This window comes from Bemisia tabaci, chromosome 4 (genome assembly GCF_918797505.1).
Source record: "Bemisia tabaci chromosome 4, PGI_BMITA_v3".
Lineage (NCBI taxonomy): Eukaryota > Metazoa > Arthropoda > Insecta > Hemiptera > Aleyrodidae > Bemisia > Bemisia tabaci.
Window position 1 is genome coordinate 60387767 of NC_092796.1, and position 20031 is coordinate 60407797.

Consider the following 20031-nt stretch of genomic DNA (forward strand, 5'->3'; position numbering starts at 1 on the left):
TAAACTAAAATCGATGACGGGTTAAAATTTTAACACAGACCGGTTGACATGAGCTAACAAGGAAATTAAACCTAGAGGTGGTTCATCGTGTACTGTGAGCAAAATCTTCCTTATTGACCGAAACTTGCTGCTTCGGAAGATTCGACCTTTTAAGGGCCGCTTCTACCACCTCCAGTTATATTTAAGCAGGTGGCGAAATGGTGCTGGGTCCACACCATTTCGCGGGGAAAACAAAGCCAAAAAGTTCCAAGAATTTCAATTAGAGTCAAACATTTTTGAGCTCTAATGAGTGCCAGTACAAGACTGAGAGGGGGGGGGGGTAGTGTTGCAGCTTAGGCAGCTTGGTTATATTTAACCTCTTGTCAAGTGCTAAGTTCAAATACTTTCCACGGGAAACTTGAAGCTGTTACATTTCTTTTCTGGGTTAAAATAACATATTTGGCTTACTTTTAAACTAAAAAACAACCTTCCGTTAAAATTTGACATGTACTTAGAGTGCCTGTCAAATTTACCCAGAAAATACAAGGTGGCAAGAGGTGACGATGGAACCGGGCCTGAGGGAACAGGGGAGAACCTGTGTCCGTGGAATCTAGTTGCTGTAGTGCAAAATGCATGCAAATGCTTTGAAGGCGCTTTTTATGAGCCGAGCGATTGAAGCTACGCTACGACGCGAGCGACGCAACGAGAAGAAACGTATGTGTGTAGTAGTGTAATGACAGGGTCAGCGAGGGCGATGGAGAGGGGGGTGGGGGGAGGCGATTGGATTGCACGGGGGGATCAAGCACGAGATGCGTCAAGCATGGCGATTTTACCACATCAATTTTGTAATAATGTGTAACCTCGATACACAGTGGGGACACGGGACGAGTCAAAGCATACGGTATCGACCGCTCCACGGACTCGGCCTTATACTTTTAGACTGAAACACATACTCGCCAGTCGCCATAGAGTTCTCCCTCCTCTAGCGCTCACCAATCGGCCAGCCTTATGGCTGATGACAAAATTATTCATTTCGAAGCTTTATGACTCACGTTCTGAAAATGGGAGCTAAAAATGGAAGTCGTCAGTTCTGGCTCATCAATCGTATCCCCCCCCCCCTTCCTTAAAAAAAATAAATAAATAAATAATTTAGCCAAAAGTGTGCCTAATTTGTACACACTGTTCAGAAAAACTGACAACTGCACTAAAAGAAGGGGAAGGTGCATTTGATTTAACGGATATATTCGTGAATTTGCGGTCAGTAAAATTTTAATCGACCTCTTCATGATATTAGCATATTTGGATCGCATTTAGTAGAAAGGGATCAAGCCACATCAGCTATTGCCACAATTTAACCGAGCAATTCAATTTTTTACGAGAGAACGTTTATGCGTATTTGTTGAAATTTTTGAGGAATTTGCTTCGTACTTAGCAGAAAATTCACTGACATTTGCCACACAAAAGAAAAAGAAAAAAAAATCCACACAATCGTTTACGGTTAAAAAATTAAATTGCCCGATTAAAGACAACAGCTAATGTCGCTTGGTTTCTTTCTGCTCGACGCGTCATTTCTTTTCCAACGACAAATTAAAACATATTTTTATTTTTTCCTAGTGTTCTGCGTTACTGGTCCTCATATCCATTGCTAAAAGTTGCACGAACGTGCGATAATTTCAGGCAACATTCTACAACGCACCAAAGACTCCCATTTTAAGCGTGTGCACTCGGCATAAAGCCTTTATCGCAACAAGAAGGGAGAAGGGGGGGCGTCAGTCTGCTCGGTGAATACGCGGTATCATCCGTAGCGGGCTTTTTTTCCGGTTATTCTGGGGCGGACGAGGTCGAGGACCGCAGGGGCGATGGCAAAACTGACCCCAAGAAGTACGAATTCCGAAGAGGCCCCCGCCATAATTTTGAAATTATTTCATCACACTTGAGAGACGAAAATTTTGGCCTGAATCGATACCAAAGAGTCCGCAATCGCTTATCGATTTCAAAAGGACACTAGGAGATGCAGTGCTGCTTCAAGCTTCATACGCTGAAAAGACTGGAGCGCCTTCAATTTTTAGCACGCAACCAGAACGTCCATAGAGCACGAATAGTTGCATCAAGGCGTTATTACCGATATCATCGTTCCATGCTCAGTAATCATACTGAGGCGTAGAGGAAAAACGCCGTATGAACACTCGAGCGTTGCCAAATTTCCTCCGATTAAATAAGAATTTACTTGAAAACTTGTTAGCTCTTATTCAATTTGTAGAGAATTTTCCGCCGTATTCAATCCAGTGATTGCGAAAATTACAAGAAAGAATTTCCTAACTTTCTTTTAAAAAAATGTTTTGCCGTTCGGCACCGTCTGAATTTTCAAACGACATTTTTCCGCCTCGGCAAACTTACTTTAGCAACAGCCAAGCCTAGCACTGGTGATCTGTAACATCCTGTGCAAAACTTTGCAATGCTGTATCATGACTGATTGCTCGATCGCAATGTCAACAACAGTCTAAATCCCCGAACAACATCAACTGATGAAATTGGGCACCGGGATAAAAAAAAAAGATCAATTAAAGTTATATTTCATGATTTTTTCGTCGGCAAATTTCCTGACTTTCCCGATTTTTCCATGCCTATTATTGATTTTTCCTGACTCCAAAGTTTTCTAATTCTCTGATTTTCGAAAAAAATTTCCACTTTGTTTTTTAAAATGTACGCTTTATGTGTATAATTTACTTACGCTTTATATAATGTAAAACTTTCGCTAAATTTTAGAAAAATTTCCTTGTTTGGGGATCAAAATATCAGTGACTGGGTAAAAGATGTCAAGTCTTAAAAATGACCAGGAAGGGTAAGTAGCTGGAAGATCAGTGATATGTTTTAGTGATTAGTAGATGTGTCAGAAATTCCATGACTTTCCTCACGAATTCCCCGACTTTTCCCGGCCGTCGCGAATTTTTTATGCCTTTCCCTGATTTCCCCGGTTTTACAGATCGCCGGCAACCCTGTTTTTGTAACCGAACAACTTTGAAATATTAACATTTTAACAATAAAAATGCAAACTTTGCAATGTTGTATTGCCAAAGCGAGCTTTGAACTCAAGCTGAAACATTTCCTGGAGGATTGTTCCATCACTTGATTTTGTTGGAGGCAGAATTGGACGAAATCTCCGCGTTTCCAAAAAAAGTAGGACAAAGCTTTTTAAAAATGCGAGATACGTGAGACGCGAACCGTGTATCCCTGGGTATAATCGAGACATTATTTGGTGATGCGATTTTCATGTCATTTTACCAAGAAAAATTCCACACAAATGGACCGAGTTCATCAGAAAGGAACTAACCTACATTTTCGAAAAAATTGAGTTAAGAATGTTCTTGAGCTCCTCTAGTTGTATATTTTCCTCTGCCAAAAATTAAAAGTGGAAAAAATATTAGTTTGTGAAAAGAGGAGTTAAAGTTTACTTTCTACATTGAGTCTTATGGAGGAATAAAACTTCAAACCTTTTTTTTTCAGTTTCAACTTGATGTGGGTTGGTTCCTTTCTGATAAACTAGGTCCAAATATTTGCAAGTCCTGTGTGCAAAACATCCCTTTCTTGATTTAGTTGACCAAGTGATACAAAAATATGGATACAGAGTTGTAGTTTTACTGAACTTAAAAAGAAAGAGAAAAAAATGATAAATAGAAGAAAACTTGCAGCTCAGAAACGGTATGCGTTCCAGTGCACGGCCGTGTTTCGCGACGTCGACGTTTGGAGGACGTGCGACACGACGTGCGGGCTAAAGAGGATGGGAACGCTAAGACGACAATGACGACGGCGTAACCGGATGAATCATCGAACGAAAAACGCTGAAAAATGCCAAGAATCCGAGTGCGACCACCACTCGCATCACGATGCCGAAAGAATAAAGAAAGGACGAAAAAGTAAAACTACATTCATCTTACTTTTCCGCGATACGAGCCCCCTGTACACGATGTCCGACGAGGAAAATTCACCATTCACTTTCCCGAAGAGGCGGCCCCACTCGCTCGTGAATATCAATTGCTTTCACACCGCCGACTTCCGCCGATGTTGTTCGGATAAACTTGACAACTTCATTTCATTGGAATGAATAGTGAAGAATGAACTGCAACATTCCGATGGTGCCACAGGATTTTAATCCTTCCTATATTAATCGGAGCAGCTTCATGACTACAACCGTGCTGCGTTAGGAATTCTCGAATGTCCATAAAACATTCTCGGCATTTAAGGAGCATTCTTTCCTCTTCTCTAATTGTTTGGCTCTTGTAGTAGGGCTAGACAGAGAGTGGGACACAATGAAAAGGGCCAAAATCAGAGCCCATTGATAGATTCTTGTTTCGGTTGGCTTGGAGACTTAAACGCATGTTAAAGAACGTAGAAACAACATTTATAGTTATTAGGTTCTTGTTTGGCAATAAGAACGCAATGAGTTAGTTCTGCTAGTCACAGAATCGTGTTTTGATGTTTCATTCTTGTAGATGAGCTAAAAATATTAAGATCTATTCAAGCAGCAACTTTCTACGTTCAATATTAACCAAGATTTCGCTTCATGAAAAACTCGGTTTTTGACGTCATCCATTGCGGTAGTGACACCCTTGGTTTCTTCCACCATGGTTTTGTCCGTGTTTTAAGTTGAACAACCAATGCATATGTGTACATTACTGATTGATGAATCCAAGGTGAAAGAAACCAAGGGTGTCAGTGTCGCGGTGGATGACGTTAAAAACCGAGTTTTTCAAAGCGCGATGTCTCGGTTAATATTGAACGTAGAAAGTTGCTGTTCGGGCAGATTTTATTATTTTTAGGCGATCTGCAAGAATCAAACACCAAATCACAATTCTGGGACCAGTGCAACTGACCCATTAAAGAGGGCCATTAAATCACGGACCCTTGATCGATTGTGTTTGGGATGGCTTGGAGACTCGAACGCAAGATACGAAACATAGAGACGAAATTGTCTTTATTCGCTTCTTTTTAAGCCTAGAAAGCGAAAGGAACGGAATGAAAAAAGGCCAAAATCGGGGACCATTGATTGACTTTTGTTCGGGTTAGCTTGAACGCACGATAAGCAAAGTAGGAAAAAAAAACAGAACAGAATCGTGAAAATTCACAAGACATCCAATGTACCGTTCCTCTGAAAATAGGGAGGGGAGATGAACCGAGGTACCTTCATAATACAATTGTTTTAAAAGATATACCATAATAATGAACAAGCAACCAGTAAGTTGACAGACAGCTATATGAAGAAAAAAAGTGTCACAAGTTAGCGTAGCACTTTGTTAAACGAAAAGAGTCAGAAGTTAGCGCAGCATTTTGTTAAATAAATGGGCAAGCTGAAGCTAAGATCCGGTGATAATTGTTGGTTTTCAATTGTTGGTTTTCTATGTATGTACCTAAAGTGTGAAAAAACTTTGAATGCTTACCTTGCTAAGGCATTTGAGCTAAGACGCTTCCCGGACCTGAAACAGAGAATACACAATATTGAGTGACATTAAACCGTAAAACAATGATCAAATTGGAGTGAAAATAATAATAAAAAAAAAAAACAAGTTCACTCAACTTAAAAAAAGTAAGGACCCTTACTACTGCCCGAGAGTTACTCTCTTAAGTCAGAAGCGCATACTTAGGGACTAGGAAGGAAATAAACTTGATTTTGGTTTTGACAGTGCTGGGCTTAATAGCTCATATTGCATACCAACCTGGCCGCGATGAAGGAAGGAGCACTAGATCTCACAATTCCTTTCGAGTTAATTTATTACCACCCATTAGAACTAGGAACGGTTGACTCAAAGGCGAGCTTTCGTCTTAAAAGAGGGATAAAAGAAAGCCTTACAACAATTCTGCCGGGCTACAGGAAAAAGTCGTATCAGCATTCGAATGGTGTCATTTCCTCTCAGAGAATATTCATTTTTGAAGAAAGTTAGTTACGAAAATTTTTCCTTGAACTTTTCACACACTTCAGATTAAATTACACGAGCGAAATCCTCGGAAAAATTGGAAGGAAAATGTTCAGAAATGTTCCCGAAAATTCGTGATTTGTCGAAGGAATTTGCCAACGTCTGAGAGCTCATACGGCGTTCTTCCATGGCACGGCATAATTGAGGAGGCGACGACGGCTGGGGTACAATCGTGAAAGTCGCCGCTAAAATTCGCGAGGGCACACACAAAACGGAAATGTTCATCGCAAACGCGAGGCGATGGAGGTTTATTGCCACTACGAGGGGGTATAAAATAAACGCATAATTATACGCGTTCGAACGAAACTATGTGTAAATGAACCGAATAAAAAAGAACTATGTGCATAAGATTTGCGTGTCTTATAGTTCCTTTTGATTTTATTCATTTGTATATAGTTCCTTCTGGCATAAATACGTCCAAATGTAGCTTATTGTAAGCACTTTACTGTTCTCCGCTGAAGGAGCGATCAGCTTGGCCGGATATAAACTGTAAGTGATGAAGCTGAGCTGCAACATTCAGGGGAGAAAGAATTAAATGTTTCTTATTTTTAGAGAAGGACCGGTTTTAATGTGCACCAATCGGCAAACACGCTAAAAGCATTTCTCTGAGGTGAACAGGATCTGGGCCCACAAAATGGGCATGGACCGATACTGTAGAGATCCATCTGTATGCAATTTTAGAATCTTGGTTCTCGTCAGAACTCAGGACTCTAAGTGAAAAAGAGCCTCCAGTCCATTCCGACACCAATGATTTTCTTGAGCTCATCACAAAATACACACAATTAAAATTTGTCGGCAGTATCCGGCCGTACTCCGAAAAGCTACGCGGCTAGAGCCGAAATTCTCGAAGAAGAAAACTGCCGGGGTGTCGATGGTAAACTTGCACAACTCCTGCCAACTTTCGGGCCGGAACTATAAATAGCCAAGGGGTTTGGCTAAAAAACTAGAAAAGCTTTTATTTTTACAAAACAGTTCCCACTGCGAAGGGCTCCTGCATAGTGCCACTCAAGCGGTGCGTGTACTCGTACTTGTGACGAAACTGGGTTTTAAGAACTATCTCTGACGCGAGCCGAGAGGATCCGCTCAACATGCCACCACTATGAAAAAAAGGGAGGGGGTAGGAGCGTTAGGTACCCTTAAAGACCTCTTTTTACCCCTTATATGAGATTGTGAAATTTTACTAGAAGCCGCATTAGTAAGTTACTTTATATCCGACGTCATCATTCTGTATGCAAGCATGTTATTTTAAGAGCCTCTGTCCTGGTGACCTGGTAAATGCGTTAGGTCGCGACGCCCGCCGGTGACCCGTGACCCTTAACCTTGAGGCATGAGAAGGGTGTAGCGTGCGGCTTGCAAGTTTAAGTCTGGCTCAACACTCGCCGTGCCAATTTAGCTTGCATGCAGCATAATGCTAATTAACCAGGAATGCAGGATTTCTGGGATGGGCGTGCGTTCGGTGCTCTAGTTCTACTTCTATACATCTAATGTAGCTACTCAGAACAGCGCAGCGCGAGAGGTCAGCTGATCACACAAAATTTTTTCGATATCTGCTACAGCCTACGGCTTCACAATTACACCGCTAAAGCATCGAGACACTCTGCTAGGTCCAAATCGACCTCATTTAATGGATTACACTGGATCATCTTCGATAGTGGTTCGATGTATTGTTTGGTTCAAAACAATAGAACATAACCACAAACAAAAGTTTACTTCAAGTTACCTCAAGCAAAGGATTTAAGTTGGAAAAGCTGAAAATGAGAAAATTCCTAATGATTTCACTTTTCAGTGCCATGTTGAACTCATGAGAATCAAAAATCTCACAAAAAAACCCGTTCCCATAGATTTCGCAATTGACTTTTGAGACTATATTTACACGTTGAACCAGTCGATATCGATACAATCTCACCTGTTTGCTGTATCAAATACGATTTATGGTCTGGATGACGGCAACTGTAGGCCAAAGTTTAAAAATGAGAACATGGCTGGTTTAAAAGAGTTCCGTGAGCGACTAGCGATATAATAGCATTTTAAACCCGAGTGTTTCCTACTGGGGTGTAGTTTTTTAAGAGTGTTCCATGTGAACCACAATACGATTACAGTCGTGAATTTTACGAGCATTAATCGGTATCTCGATTTATTTTTCATTGAGGCCTTTCAATTTTTTGTAAGCTGAGGTCGTAAAAACAATGTTAACCTTTCCGGCACAGTCTTGACTATTGAGACTGAGTTAAACTTGAACAAACAACGAAAACGACTGTTGAATGGGAGCAATGCGCTATGGGGCAAGGTCGAATGAGCGTCGAAACTGGAGGAGATTACAAGCGATGGGAATGGGTAATTAGTTCGGACAGGGTGACTGAGCACGTGGGTTGCCTAATGTCGTGGGTTGACATTTATTTATTATGGATTTTCATTCCTTCAATGATTTCTGAGTTATCACGACGCAAAGCAGCGTCACGGTTCTGATAGGAGGGGGAATGGAACTGGCTGATTGAAGTCAGCAAGGCACATGAATTCATCATTATTTCATAAATCTCATCGTAAGCAAGCATTTGAACGAGTAGGAATGTTAAAAATGAAAATTGCAATTGCGGCAAAAATGAATGGGTGCATTAAAAAAATAAATACTAGTAAAGATAGCGAAGGTGATCGGAATTGCATGGTCTTTCGCATTTATCTCCTGTTTTTAAAAAAAAAAAAAAAAAACATAAGAACTGTGACTTTAAATACAGGAATCATAAGCTGATACGTTGTTGCAGCCTGAATTGGCAAGAATGCAATTAATTCAAAGTAACATAAAATAATTCCTTTTTTTTGACCGGTCTTGTCAAAGTTATTTACGTAGATACATTGTATATAAGGTACTTCTAATGCCATTTTGTTGGAGCAGATCTCCCAGATTTCAGCTATCAAAATTTAAGAGTCACTGCATTTATTCGAATGGGTTCAGAGCGTTTCAAAACTTACACAACGCATGTTTTGAACATACTCACTGCGTGTATCCGAATCCCACTTGTGAAGTTCCTAAAGTTGAGTGAGCCCTGAGCCCTCTTAGTCTCTTAGGCTATGCAATATCGAATGAGTTCCGCTTCTGCAAATTGTAGAATTTTTTTTTTTCCTCAAACAAAATACGGTCGAAAATTTTTGACTCCACAACAAATGATATGGATTAAATTTTTGATCATTACTTCAGGCAGGACTTAAGAATTCCTGTACCCTTAAAAAGCACCATAACGCAGAATTAGACCCTCACTTCCACTCGGTCCGTTGTGTAATGCTAGCATTTATCGTCTAATGTTAGTTAGCTGCTAAAAATGTCTGAACCAACCACCCATGCTTCCAAATGAGTTCTATGAACATAATGCTTCACTCAATGGCTCGTTAGTCTAATTGTTTAGGGCACCGAAATGACAATTGCAGAAATATCGGCTCCATACAGATTGAGACTTCAAGTTTGAAGTCATTAAGCAGCGAGGCATTGGAAGGAGCATAATACGGCTACGCTGCACCGCTGTGGTAATAGAAGATTTGGCCGACGCGACATAGCGAGACCTTCTCGCTTGGTCGGGTAACTTTCTGAGAGCGTAACTTCCAATAACCGCCTGGTTTTATTACTGACCTTAACATATCTAGTGTGATGTCATAAGAAGATCCGATGATGCCTCAAAAGAATCGGTGCATACGGGATATCCTTCACACCCACGTCACAAATTGCCCTTTTCGGCACCAAAAAATTGCCCAATTCAATTCGGCATCCAAAAAAATGGCCCAATTCGGCACTTTAGGGAAAATATGGACTTTTCGGCACAATACACTTAGTAACCAATCCACCAATAGGATCGCTCCCTTTTCTCACAGACTCCGTTGTCCATAGCTTTGCCTATCAATTTCAATAATCAGACCGCTGCTTCGATTGTATGCCCCTTCTTGAATCATCTCTGTCCGATCGCCACTGGTCGCAGGCATACTGAAAAATGAATTATCGGATCCGATGTGAGAATAATCATGACGCGTCCTTTCTGGTTGAGCCAAGAACAATGCAGAAAGTCCATCGGGATGATAATTATACTGAAGCGAGGCCCGGGGCGTCAATGGTGCACGACGGGACACCTGCAGCGACCTGCGGTACCCTCAGCCAGAACCAAAGGACAGCGGCCAGCCCTGAGGACTCGGGGAAATGGAGTGAAGCGGGCCACGCCGCACGGCCACACCGAGGCTCCAGTTGAATCGGTCATTCTCAAAACGACTTATAAGTGCCAAAAAAATCGGAAATCGAGTGTTTGGTGTTGCGGTATTGCTTGGGCATAAATGCATATTGTTGCAAAACGACGAGCATAAAAACGGAGTTTGAGGCCTTCAAAGCATCTGAGAAGTCCGCACTGAACAATAAAGCTACGGGCTATATAGACATACAGTCCGTTTCGGGCTCAGAGGCCGAAAGTTCCGGGTGCTGGAGATGTAGCCTCAACTGCTCCAGGTGCTACGCCTGGAACTTTCAGCCTCTGAGCTTTGAATGCGGACGGTACGTCTATATGGCCCGTAAGTACGGCTTCCACGTCCGGAGTTTTTCTTTTTTCAGTGCGGTTATTCTCAAAAAGACTCACGATCAAGCGCCAAAGCGCTAAACAGTACTCGCTTATCTTGATTGCCTTCAATTTGAGTCCCTCACGCAGTTATTTCGAATTTTTCAGAATGAAGAGGTAGGCATTTCTTTTTATTTGCCAAACATGTCTCTGTTTTTGAGATTTAAGTAAGTTCCTGCACTTAGGGCGATCATCAGCAATGAAATCATCAGAAAGTAATTCTATCGCACCATCGTATATTATGGAGAGAAAGTATGAATGAAAGATTTCGTGCACATTACGACTTGAAATACTGAAAATTCGACTTTAAATGCGGGAAATATGTTAGAATAATGCCGTTTATTCTCAAAAAAAAAAAAAAAAAAAAAAAAAAAAAAAAAAAATCAAACGCCAAACCGTAATGTTTTCTTATTCCGTTCAAATTGAAGGGCGATTTCTGGAACAACCATGCACAAGTCGAAATGCGATTTTTTCACTCATCATTTTTCTGCCCTACAAGATTCGAAAAGGGTCGATTAAATCAGTTTTCACTGTTTTTTGACGCTTAGGTCTTTCTGCGAATTCCCGATTCAATTTCGCCCGGCGAAAGACCCGAAGAGCCGAGAGCGGCACGTACGGGGCTTTTTTTCCCGAATCGGTTCATTGAAGAGCAGGATAAATGCCATATTCCGGGGGCAATAACAGCGGGATCGTAAAAACAAAGCTGTAAAAAAATATACCGTATAATGACAATGGCAGTGGACGATCGAGCCCCGACCAGACCCGACCGGCGGCGCCGGGATTGGATCGGGCCGTTAGCTCGAGCGGATCGCTGCCGTCCTCAGGAAAAACAACCTATGAGCACTCAGACGTTGCCAGATTTCCTTCAATAAAAACCAAATTTACTGGGAAAATTGTTGACATTATTCTCTACATTTTCCAGACAATTTTGTCCGCAATTTAATACGGAATATCTGAAGATTTCAAGGGAAAATAAGCATAACTTTCCGCAAAAATACATGTTTTATCTGGAGAAATTTGGCAACTCTCGAATGTTCATACGGCGTTTTTCCCTTAGCTCGAGCGGATCTCCAGGTGAATTTCTCGGCTCCGGGATTGGACGCGCCTTGTGGTCTCGGCAGTTGGAGCCGATTGCAAATCCTACGATTATCCTTCTTCCGCATTTTTTTACTTTTATTACTCATTACCTTTCGATTTACTTTCGACCGTCCGCAGGAAACGGGACCTTAGTTCCCGGAGGCGAAATTTTCGGTGGAGCGATTTTTTTCGGGTTGGGTCATAAAATCGGATTTTGTGATTTCAACGGGAAACTCTCTCTGGTGTCCTGAAGAGTGAAATGCGAGTCCTTTCATTAGTTTATGGGCAAAAAGAGAGTGTAAGAATAAGTTAAAAATTGGCAATTGCGTGCTCTGAACATGGCAGTGTAACATTTTGAGTATCCTACATCGAAACATTTTTTTCTGGGCTGCGAACTTCAAATAGAAACCTACTACAGGTATGATAGATAGAACTTGAAGATAAACAAGACAAAGATAATCCGCGACGCTACGCGTCTCACGTCTCGCGATGATTTATAAATATTTTCCGGTCATTGTTATTATTTTAGTACCTGACGATAATAGGAACGATTCCCGAAATGGTCACTGAGAAGTTCCAGGAAAAAATTTTCGGAAAAAGTTTTAGAACTGAATTAAGTCCTCGTGAGTCACAAAGAAGGTTACCTTTTAAATTACTTAAACGGGTTGTTGAAACGGTTTGACGGTGATTTGGCACGCGATCGCTAAATGGATGGTAACGCCTGCAAGGATGCAATTATTAATGATTTGAGGTATCCATGTAGCGTTTCGATGAAAATGAAGGCGCTTAAAGCGACGCATCATAGAAGTCTCTGCTATGAACTCTAAGCTCCTGCACTGTGAACTGTGAGCGTGAGGAAAGTCAGAACGCCTTCATTGTCATCAACACGAACACAGCTATCCGTAAAGCAGTAATAATTGCATCAAATATTTCTGTCAACGTCCATCGGCTGGTTTCATTCCTGTCTCCTGTGCATTGCATATTGGATAATGATTAATTCCTCCCTCTCCGAGACTTAACTGAGATCACGTGTTCTAACTTAATCTCAAAATTTTGAGCGCCAATTGACTGACTGGTCTAAGATTTAGACGTCATTTGCACTTTCACACGAGCTATAAAAATTGTTGGTGATCATGCGAAGAGCAAAAACGCAACAGAAACCATGACTGTAGCAATTTTTAAAGCGCTAAGTGCGGCTAGCGTGTCTGATGTCAGATTCTAAGGCGCATTTTGCGCGAAAAAAAAGTAAAGTTGGTGGGATGGATTTTTTTTTTTTGTTGCAAACAATACGTGATTGAGTCTCTAATGACAGACGCGGGCGCTCCGTATCATGGCGCTTGGTTTAACTTTATGGGTCAGAAGTGACCAGTATACTCAAGCACTGTAAAATTTTGACGGAAAATAATACAATAAACATATAAATTTAAAAGACAAAAAATCCGGAGGACAAAAAAAGGCGGTAAGTTTCCTTTCACCTTTGAATTTATCTTCCTACACCGTGGAGTTAAAGTGGGTCGAGACCCGGGAGTGAATAGCGTATTTTGAGCCGGGATTTGCCCGAGTAATAACATGTAGTTAGAGCGGGGAGCGAGGGGGGGGCGGGTATTCGCGGAGGATTATCAATAGGTTTGCGTTAAGGGTATAATTCAGCACGATACCGCATTGTTTTAGTTCAAGTACTCCTTCATGAACATGGATTGTGAGTTCCCTGTCTCCAGTCAAACGTCATCTGCGCCCGTGCCAGCTCGGCCCCTCCAAACCGAGTTTTCAGATTTGATTCAATCGAAAAGATTGTGCATCCATTGAAAAACCGTTCACATAACAAGGGATGCAGGTCTTTGTTTTGGTACACAAGTTAATGAAATCTGGATTCATAATTAATTCATTGCCAGACGTCGGCTTGAAACCATTAGGGGATCGGATTTATTGCATGCGCCCTTCTATTTATAATTATTAGCGACTATTCGGCAAAATTTACAGTAGGAAAAAAATGGACAAGCAAATGATATTAAACTAAAAGGCTTTAGTTTAAGTAACGAGTTCCTAAAAGGAAGGCAACTTTAGTTCGCTGCCGACTGATGATGGAGCTTTGAGCTCTGAAACGCGTCTCGCGTACTTAGATGGATCACTGGGATGTGAATAACCGAAATTTTTTGAAATTTTGTATCACAATTGACTTGTGGCGTCCCCCCCCCCTCAACCCACGAAGTTTCTATGACCTTTTTTCTTTATTATCAGGGTGTCTACTAAAACAGGCTGGCCAAAAATCAGTACTTTTAACGGTACTTTTTCAGTACATTCCCAAGAAATTCAGTTCTTTGTCAGTACCTCCAATTGACGAAATTCGAAAAATTTGAATTTTTCGTTCAAATTGCAACAAAAATGACACAAAATGAAAAAATTCCGGACCTTAATCGCGGAATTTTCCCTTTTTTTCAGTGCTAACGGACCGCCCTTAAAAAATCAGTCCTTTTTTCGGACTTTCCGGAAAATCCGGACTTGTAGACACCCTGATCATCTGCGGTATTGTATCATCCAGATAATTCGATGAATACGAGTTGGCGATACGTGGCAACAGTCGACGGCGTCTTGAGGATTCCTCGTCCAAGACGACCGATGCGACTAAACGAGTGACTGGATTTGAATACGGATTTATGAAGACAGAGCAAAAGGAGCGAGGGTGTTCTTTCACCTGCGCACAATTGTTCGGGTCATCAACGGCACAAAGCCGCGGTTACCAATTCAATGCGAGAGTCGGAGTTCATTCTCAGCGGGAGCTTTCAAGGAGCTTATATGATGTGGTCGCCTCACAATGAAAGCACGATTTGGCGCTTAATCAATTCATCCGACTCCGCTTGGAATGCCCTCAACCATGGAGACGATCCTCACTAACATGAATTAGCCATTCTTCAAAAGACTTAAGCGCCAAAATTAAAATGCAAGAAAAACACACACAAAACTCTTTCAAATCGATCCGTCTCAAGTCTTAAAGTTCCAAAGTATAAGGCTAATTACTTAATTACATTATTAATTAAAGTAAGATTTAAAACGGGTCGTGTAATACAGTTTTCACTGTTTTCCTTGCATTATCATTTTTAACGCTCAAGTCTTTTTAAGCATGATCGATTCGAAATGGACTTTCACGGCATGATAGCCCACGAAAACTCAAAATCAAATTACCGGTAAAAATGAGTGAAAAATTGAGTGCTTTAAAAACATTTTGGAAAAAAATATTTGTGCGTCAAACCAAACCGAAAATATGGCGGTTTGAAGTTTTAGTTAACAAAATTTAGTTTTGAGAGGAAGCTATCAGGATTCTTATTTACTACCTTCATCGGAAGTGATTAATGGAATGTACCTCAACGTTAGGCCCTAAGTTGTTGCAAACATGAATAAACCGTTGGTAACTTACTTTTAGCACGCGAAGAGTTTCTGACACCTCAAAATCCGATTTTCGACCTATCAGGACACTAGTAATTGAGACTAGGATCGGACGATGACTTACAGTGAGGATATGTAAATTGTTTACATCTTATTACGATTGAAATTGAACATGGATCAGGCCTCGAAACTTTTGAACTTGAGGCAGCCGACTGACTACACGCGATTGACTGGAGGAAATGTTTAGGTAGGATATTATAGAAATAGAACTACTAGGTACACGTTACAGTAAGAAACGCAAAACAAGAGAGAAATGGAAAAGAACGGATTTTATGCATGGTCGATTGAGACTCAGAGCGTGTACGCATGCGTAACTCGTCATTACGTCATTACGCACGATAAACGCACGCGCACAAATGTTGTTAACAGGTGCCACTGTTGATGCATGAAAAATACGGCCGCAAACTCGCAAGACTCCCTATTCTCGCCAAAATCCGCCTTCAGACCCATGTTTAGGCCAGTATTAGACCCGAAAGAGACCCGAAATAACCAAATCCAAGAAATATAGACCGTCAATGAATAAAAACCGTGAAGTTGAAGAAATTCACGGTGGGCCCAAAAACGGCCCTTATCGATGAGAAATCATGCAGTCTGGGGTGCTTGAGCTTGATTTGTACTTCATTTTGCGGTTTAAATTTCTGATACATCGGTAAAAATCCATATTGATCATGGGAAAACTAATGACGCATACGTTCTTTCTAAACTAAGACAGAAACTGTAGTTCCTAATTGCAAAACGTAGTTCATTCCTCCCACAGAGTACATAGGGTCGTAATGTGAGTGGGAGAGCTGGCGCCACTTTTTAGCATTATCCAGGTCCCGAATTTCGAGACTCCTGAGTGACGCCGGGTCACTTTTTCGATACATAATCGATTGTTTTCGATACACGGGGACCCGACCATTCAATTTAAACAAAGAAGATAGGAATTACTACGTATTCCACACCGCCATTTTGGATCGAACATGTATCGAAAAAGTGACCCAAGCTCGGTGCACACTGAACTCGGAACTCGTCGTCCAGGACATGGTCCCGGCTCTCCCGTTCACATTATGACTCTATGTACTCTATGACATTTTGCGACTTTAAATTTCTGACTTATCGGTAAAAACACATATTGTGCAATGTGCACGGGGAAACTTATGGTACACACGTTGTTTCTAAACTAAGACAGAAATTGTAGTCCCTAATTGTAAAATGCCATTCCTCCCCCTGTCCGTTGGTTTAATGATCTCGATAATTTCCTACCCTCGTGGCAGCTCTATGCTACCCGCTCGCGCGTTGGCTAGGCTAATGACGGCGCTATGCGGTGTGGTATGTCAATCTTATCCGGACATGATCACGGAAGGAGGCTCGTCTGGGGCACGCGAGTACTCGAGCAGAGTGCGTGCCCGTGCATGCCTGGATGGTGGCCACGCGTATGCTGATTAATAATTACAAGCTTTCGCAGTCACTTTCTTTCCAGGAACGCCGCTGCCTCGTTTCCAAGCTGATCATTACCTGATCAGCTTTGTTCCCGCACCTGAATTATTGTGCTCTTAACACGGGCCACGGACTTGGGTTCTGGAGAGCGGACTTGGCTACTGATTTTAGGGCTTGATGCGCTGAGAAAAATCGGACTCCTTGAAATGAAGGAAACAGTTTAATGGCTTGGATGACAAGACGCTGAGGTGCAGTTTTTGGTGTTTCGAGAAATACGTGTTTCAAGTTTTAAAATTACATTGAGCCTTATGGCGACAAGAAAGTTCAAACTCACTTTTAAATGCTTGCAAAGTGGATTGTAGGAGTGATTTTTACACGGAATATATCTTCAGATTTAGTTTCAGTTGAGATCTTTATTAATACCTCGATTTTTTCAAAAACTGCAGTTCTTTGCGCCTCGTCATCCAACACTGGTAAAAAAACCTCTTGGTTCAAGAGTGCAGTTCCTTGTCGCCGGATTTAAGAGTCTGGACTCTTGTTTCAAGCGGATTTTGAATTGAATCAATGCAAAATCCGCTTGAAACAAGAGTTCAAGAGTCTTAAATCCGACGACAAGAAACTGCACTCTTAAGTCAATGCACCGCGGCATTGGTCCAAAAGGTTTTTTTTACCAGTGAAGCCTCTCAATCGAAACTTTCTCGTCGCGCCTGGGGAAGCGATTAATTGCGCAGTTTAGACATCTTGCGCGAAAAGGTCATTGAAGAAAAAACAATTCCAAATGAGAGTAATTACTTATTACCACGATAGTTCATAAGAATTTAACGTGAGGTGACGGTAAAAAAACGCCTTCAATAAATTGAATAGGCACAACGAGCTCCTGGGAGGCCGAATAGTGGTATCACACCCATTTCAGACCCATTTCAATGTTTTTGTATGGCATTTCTTGAGAAAAAATATGACGAGGATTTACCTGAAATTATCCCGGTCACGGCGCATTGACACCTTGTCAAGTCCACGCTTTACGACGAGTCCTGCGGATTATAATCCTGATGAGAGCACAGTTATTTCACAAAACACACGAGTCTTTCCACCATTTTATTACTACGAAAACGTCAAGAACAATTTTCAACTAGTATAGGCGGAGTTAGCACTAAATCGACGGCTGGACACTACATGCGGACGACTTGGAGGTAAAATTTCCGAAATTTTTAGGCACACTTCTTGAGCTAAGAGAGACTGCAGGACCTTGTTCGTGTTTCTGATCTCGGGATCACGCAGTTCGATGTTTACTAACAAAAGCGCGGAAGACACCGGCAATGCTCAGAATTCTGTAGACGTCGATTTTCTGATGGATCAAAACGGAAAAAAAATTGTATTCCTTTCGGAAAATAGACGGCACGAGAAGAATATTTCTATGGCTTAACTCTAAAAATTCTATCTTGACGTATTTTGACACTGCAATCTTTGCTCAAGTTTTCTTCTTCCTCCTCTTCTCCTTTTTAAAACAAAAAACTAAACAACATTTTTCCTTAAAATGTTTGAGAAATTGTTGCCCTCGTTTAAAAACGTCGGAAGGAAACATTTTAAAAAGCTATTTTGTTTTGCTTTATTTAAAAAAAAAAAAAAAGCGAGATAAACGATTTTAGGACACTGCGATGGAGATACACACATTTTCCGACTTTAACGACCAATTTCCAATGATATTCAGTATAGCAGAACCCACAGGGAAATCTAAGGAAAATCACAAGAGGACAATCAGATAAAAACGAGGGAAGGCCATGAAATCAGCAGGCTGATTACTGAATTCAATAGACAAAGCGATAGACTAAAGGAATATGAAGTGATTTTATTGGCCGAAAGGGGTGGTTGTTAAACACTACGGGGGAAAATGATCGGCAAACTAAAGAATGTCTCGTGGGTTGCCGTTATAGTTAGTTTATTACATACTTATTTCGTCCATTACAACCAACAGCCACCCACTTCAACCAAAAGGATCGCTGCATTTTCCCTATCTCTATATCTACATCTGTGTCAATTAAATTCAATGGTCAGCTCGGGGATGGAATTCATTTTTTTGTGAAATGACGGTCATCTGACTCTGACAGCGGAATGACGTGAACGCCTCCTGGGAGTGGGAATACTATCCAGAATGAAACGTCAATTCGGTGAGCTTTGAGGATCGGTTGCGATTGAGAATGCGATTGCCGCTCGACTGCGACTGCGACTGTGAGAAATCCCTGAGCCGAGGTAATTACCCGAAATTACATTACGTTCGCGAGCAGACTTACGTTTCTCCGCGGCTACGAGTCGAGTGCTCGAGTGTCCTGCCACTGCCAGACCCCGCAGCCCGGATAAAGACCCGTGACCTGCCTCTGCCTCTGTCCGTTTCTATCGCACCGTTAACGTTAACTACGCTGCCTTCGACACCTGCATCGCATTCGAGGAGTTCTTTCAAACAAGGACGTGGTGCAATAGATCGAATTCGATAAGGGTTCGATTTATCATTTCGTCCAAAACAATAGAACATAACTTCAAACCAAAATTTTAGGATTCAAGTTGGAACAGCTGAAAATGAGAAAATTCTTAACAATTTCAGCTGGTAAAATTTAAGCCAGAATCCCAAATGACCGAGGTCGGTGGTCCTTTAAACTTTGCATATGGGTTGGTTTTCTTGCACGATGTGTGAAAGAGAATTGAACTTGGCCAATGGAATGTAATACAGTAAAATTACATACATCTAAATGGGTTTGGGATTAAATTGGGCCTTGAGTGGTTCCTTTGCTAAAGAGTACATGAATCGACACACCGCGAGTTTAGCAAAATAAGACGTTGAACTACTGAGTCGGAATCGAACGAGTAAAAATGAGCCCTGCTGCAGTATGACATTTAAGCTTCTGCGCTGCGTTTTTGCCTGCATGATCCAAATGCCCCGCAATTTATCCTTAATTACAACAACGACAACAAAAAATGAGCGGATTTTCATGCGAAAACGACTTCTTTCTTCGATAAGCGGTAAGCAAAAAGTATCGTTTAGGACGATATGAATGCCCGGCTACAACCGGATTAAGAATGACGATAATGACATGGGGGAAAAAACAATAAAGAATTTGATAATCAAATCATGATAATCTAAATGAAAAGTACAGACATCCACTTTAATTGCACCGGTGCTGATAGAACAGCTTGTTTCCATTTTTTTTTCCACAACTAGGATCACACGATCAATCTCACCCACGCCCACGCGATCATCAAGCAACGCATGCGTGCCGCGTTCAGGAAAAACGTCGTATGAGCTTCCGCATGTTGTCACATTTCTTTTGATAAAATACGGATTTTCAGAGAAATCTGAGAATACTTTTTCTTCAATTTTTCAAAGAATTTCATTGACAATCAGATCTAAATTACGTGAAAATTTCAAGAGCGAATATTCATGACTCTCTTTAAAAATCAGCAATCTATCGGAGGAACTTTGGCACCTCTAGAATGGACATACGTCGTTTCTCCTTAGCACGGGTGTGCGGAACACGGCGGTTGCCATTATGGACACAATCCTCGATTCGCGG

General features: G+C 41.4%; 1 protein-coding gene across 3 annotated transcripts in view; it reads right to left on the reverse strand.

Moving 5' to 3' along the window:
• The window catches only part of nuf (rab11 family-interacting protein nuf), a 96915-nt gene that overhangs the window by 15761 nt on the left and 61123 nt on the right, over window positions 1–20031 (reverse strand). For all 3 annotated transcript variants that reach the window (XM_019043476.2, XM_019043474.2, XM_019043475.2), the window contains one exon: window positions 5415–5450. In XM_019043476.2, the coding sequence (XP_018899021.1) occupies window positions 5415–5450 (36 nt within the window). The remainder of the gene's footprint in view (window positions 1–5414; window positions 5451–20031) is intronic.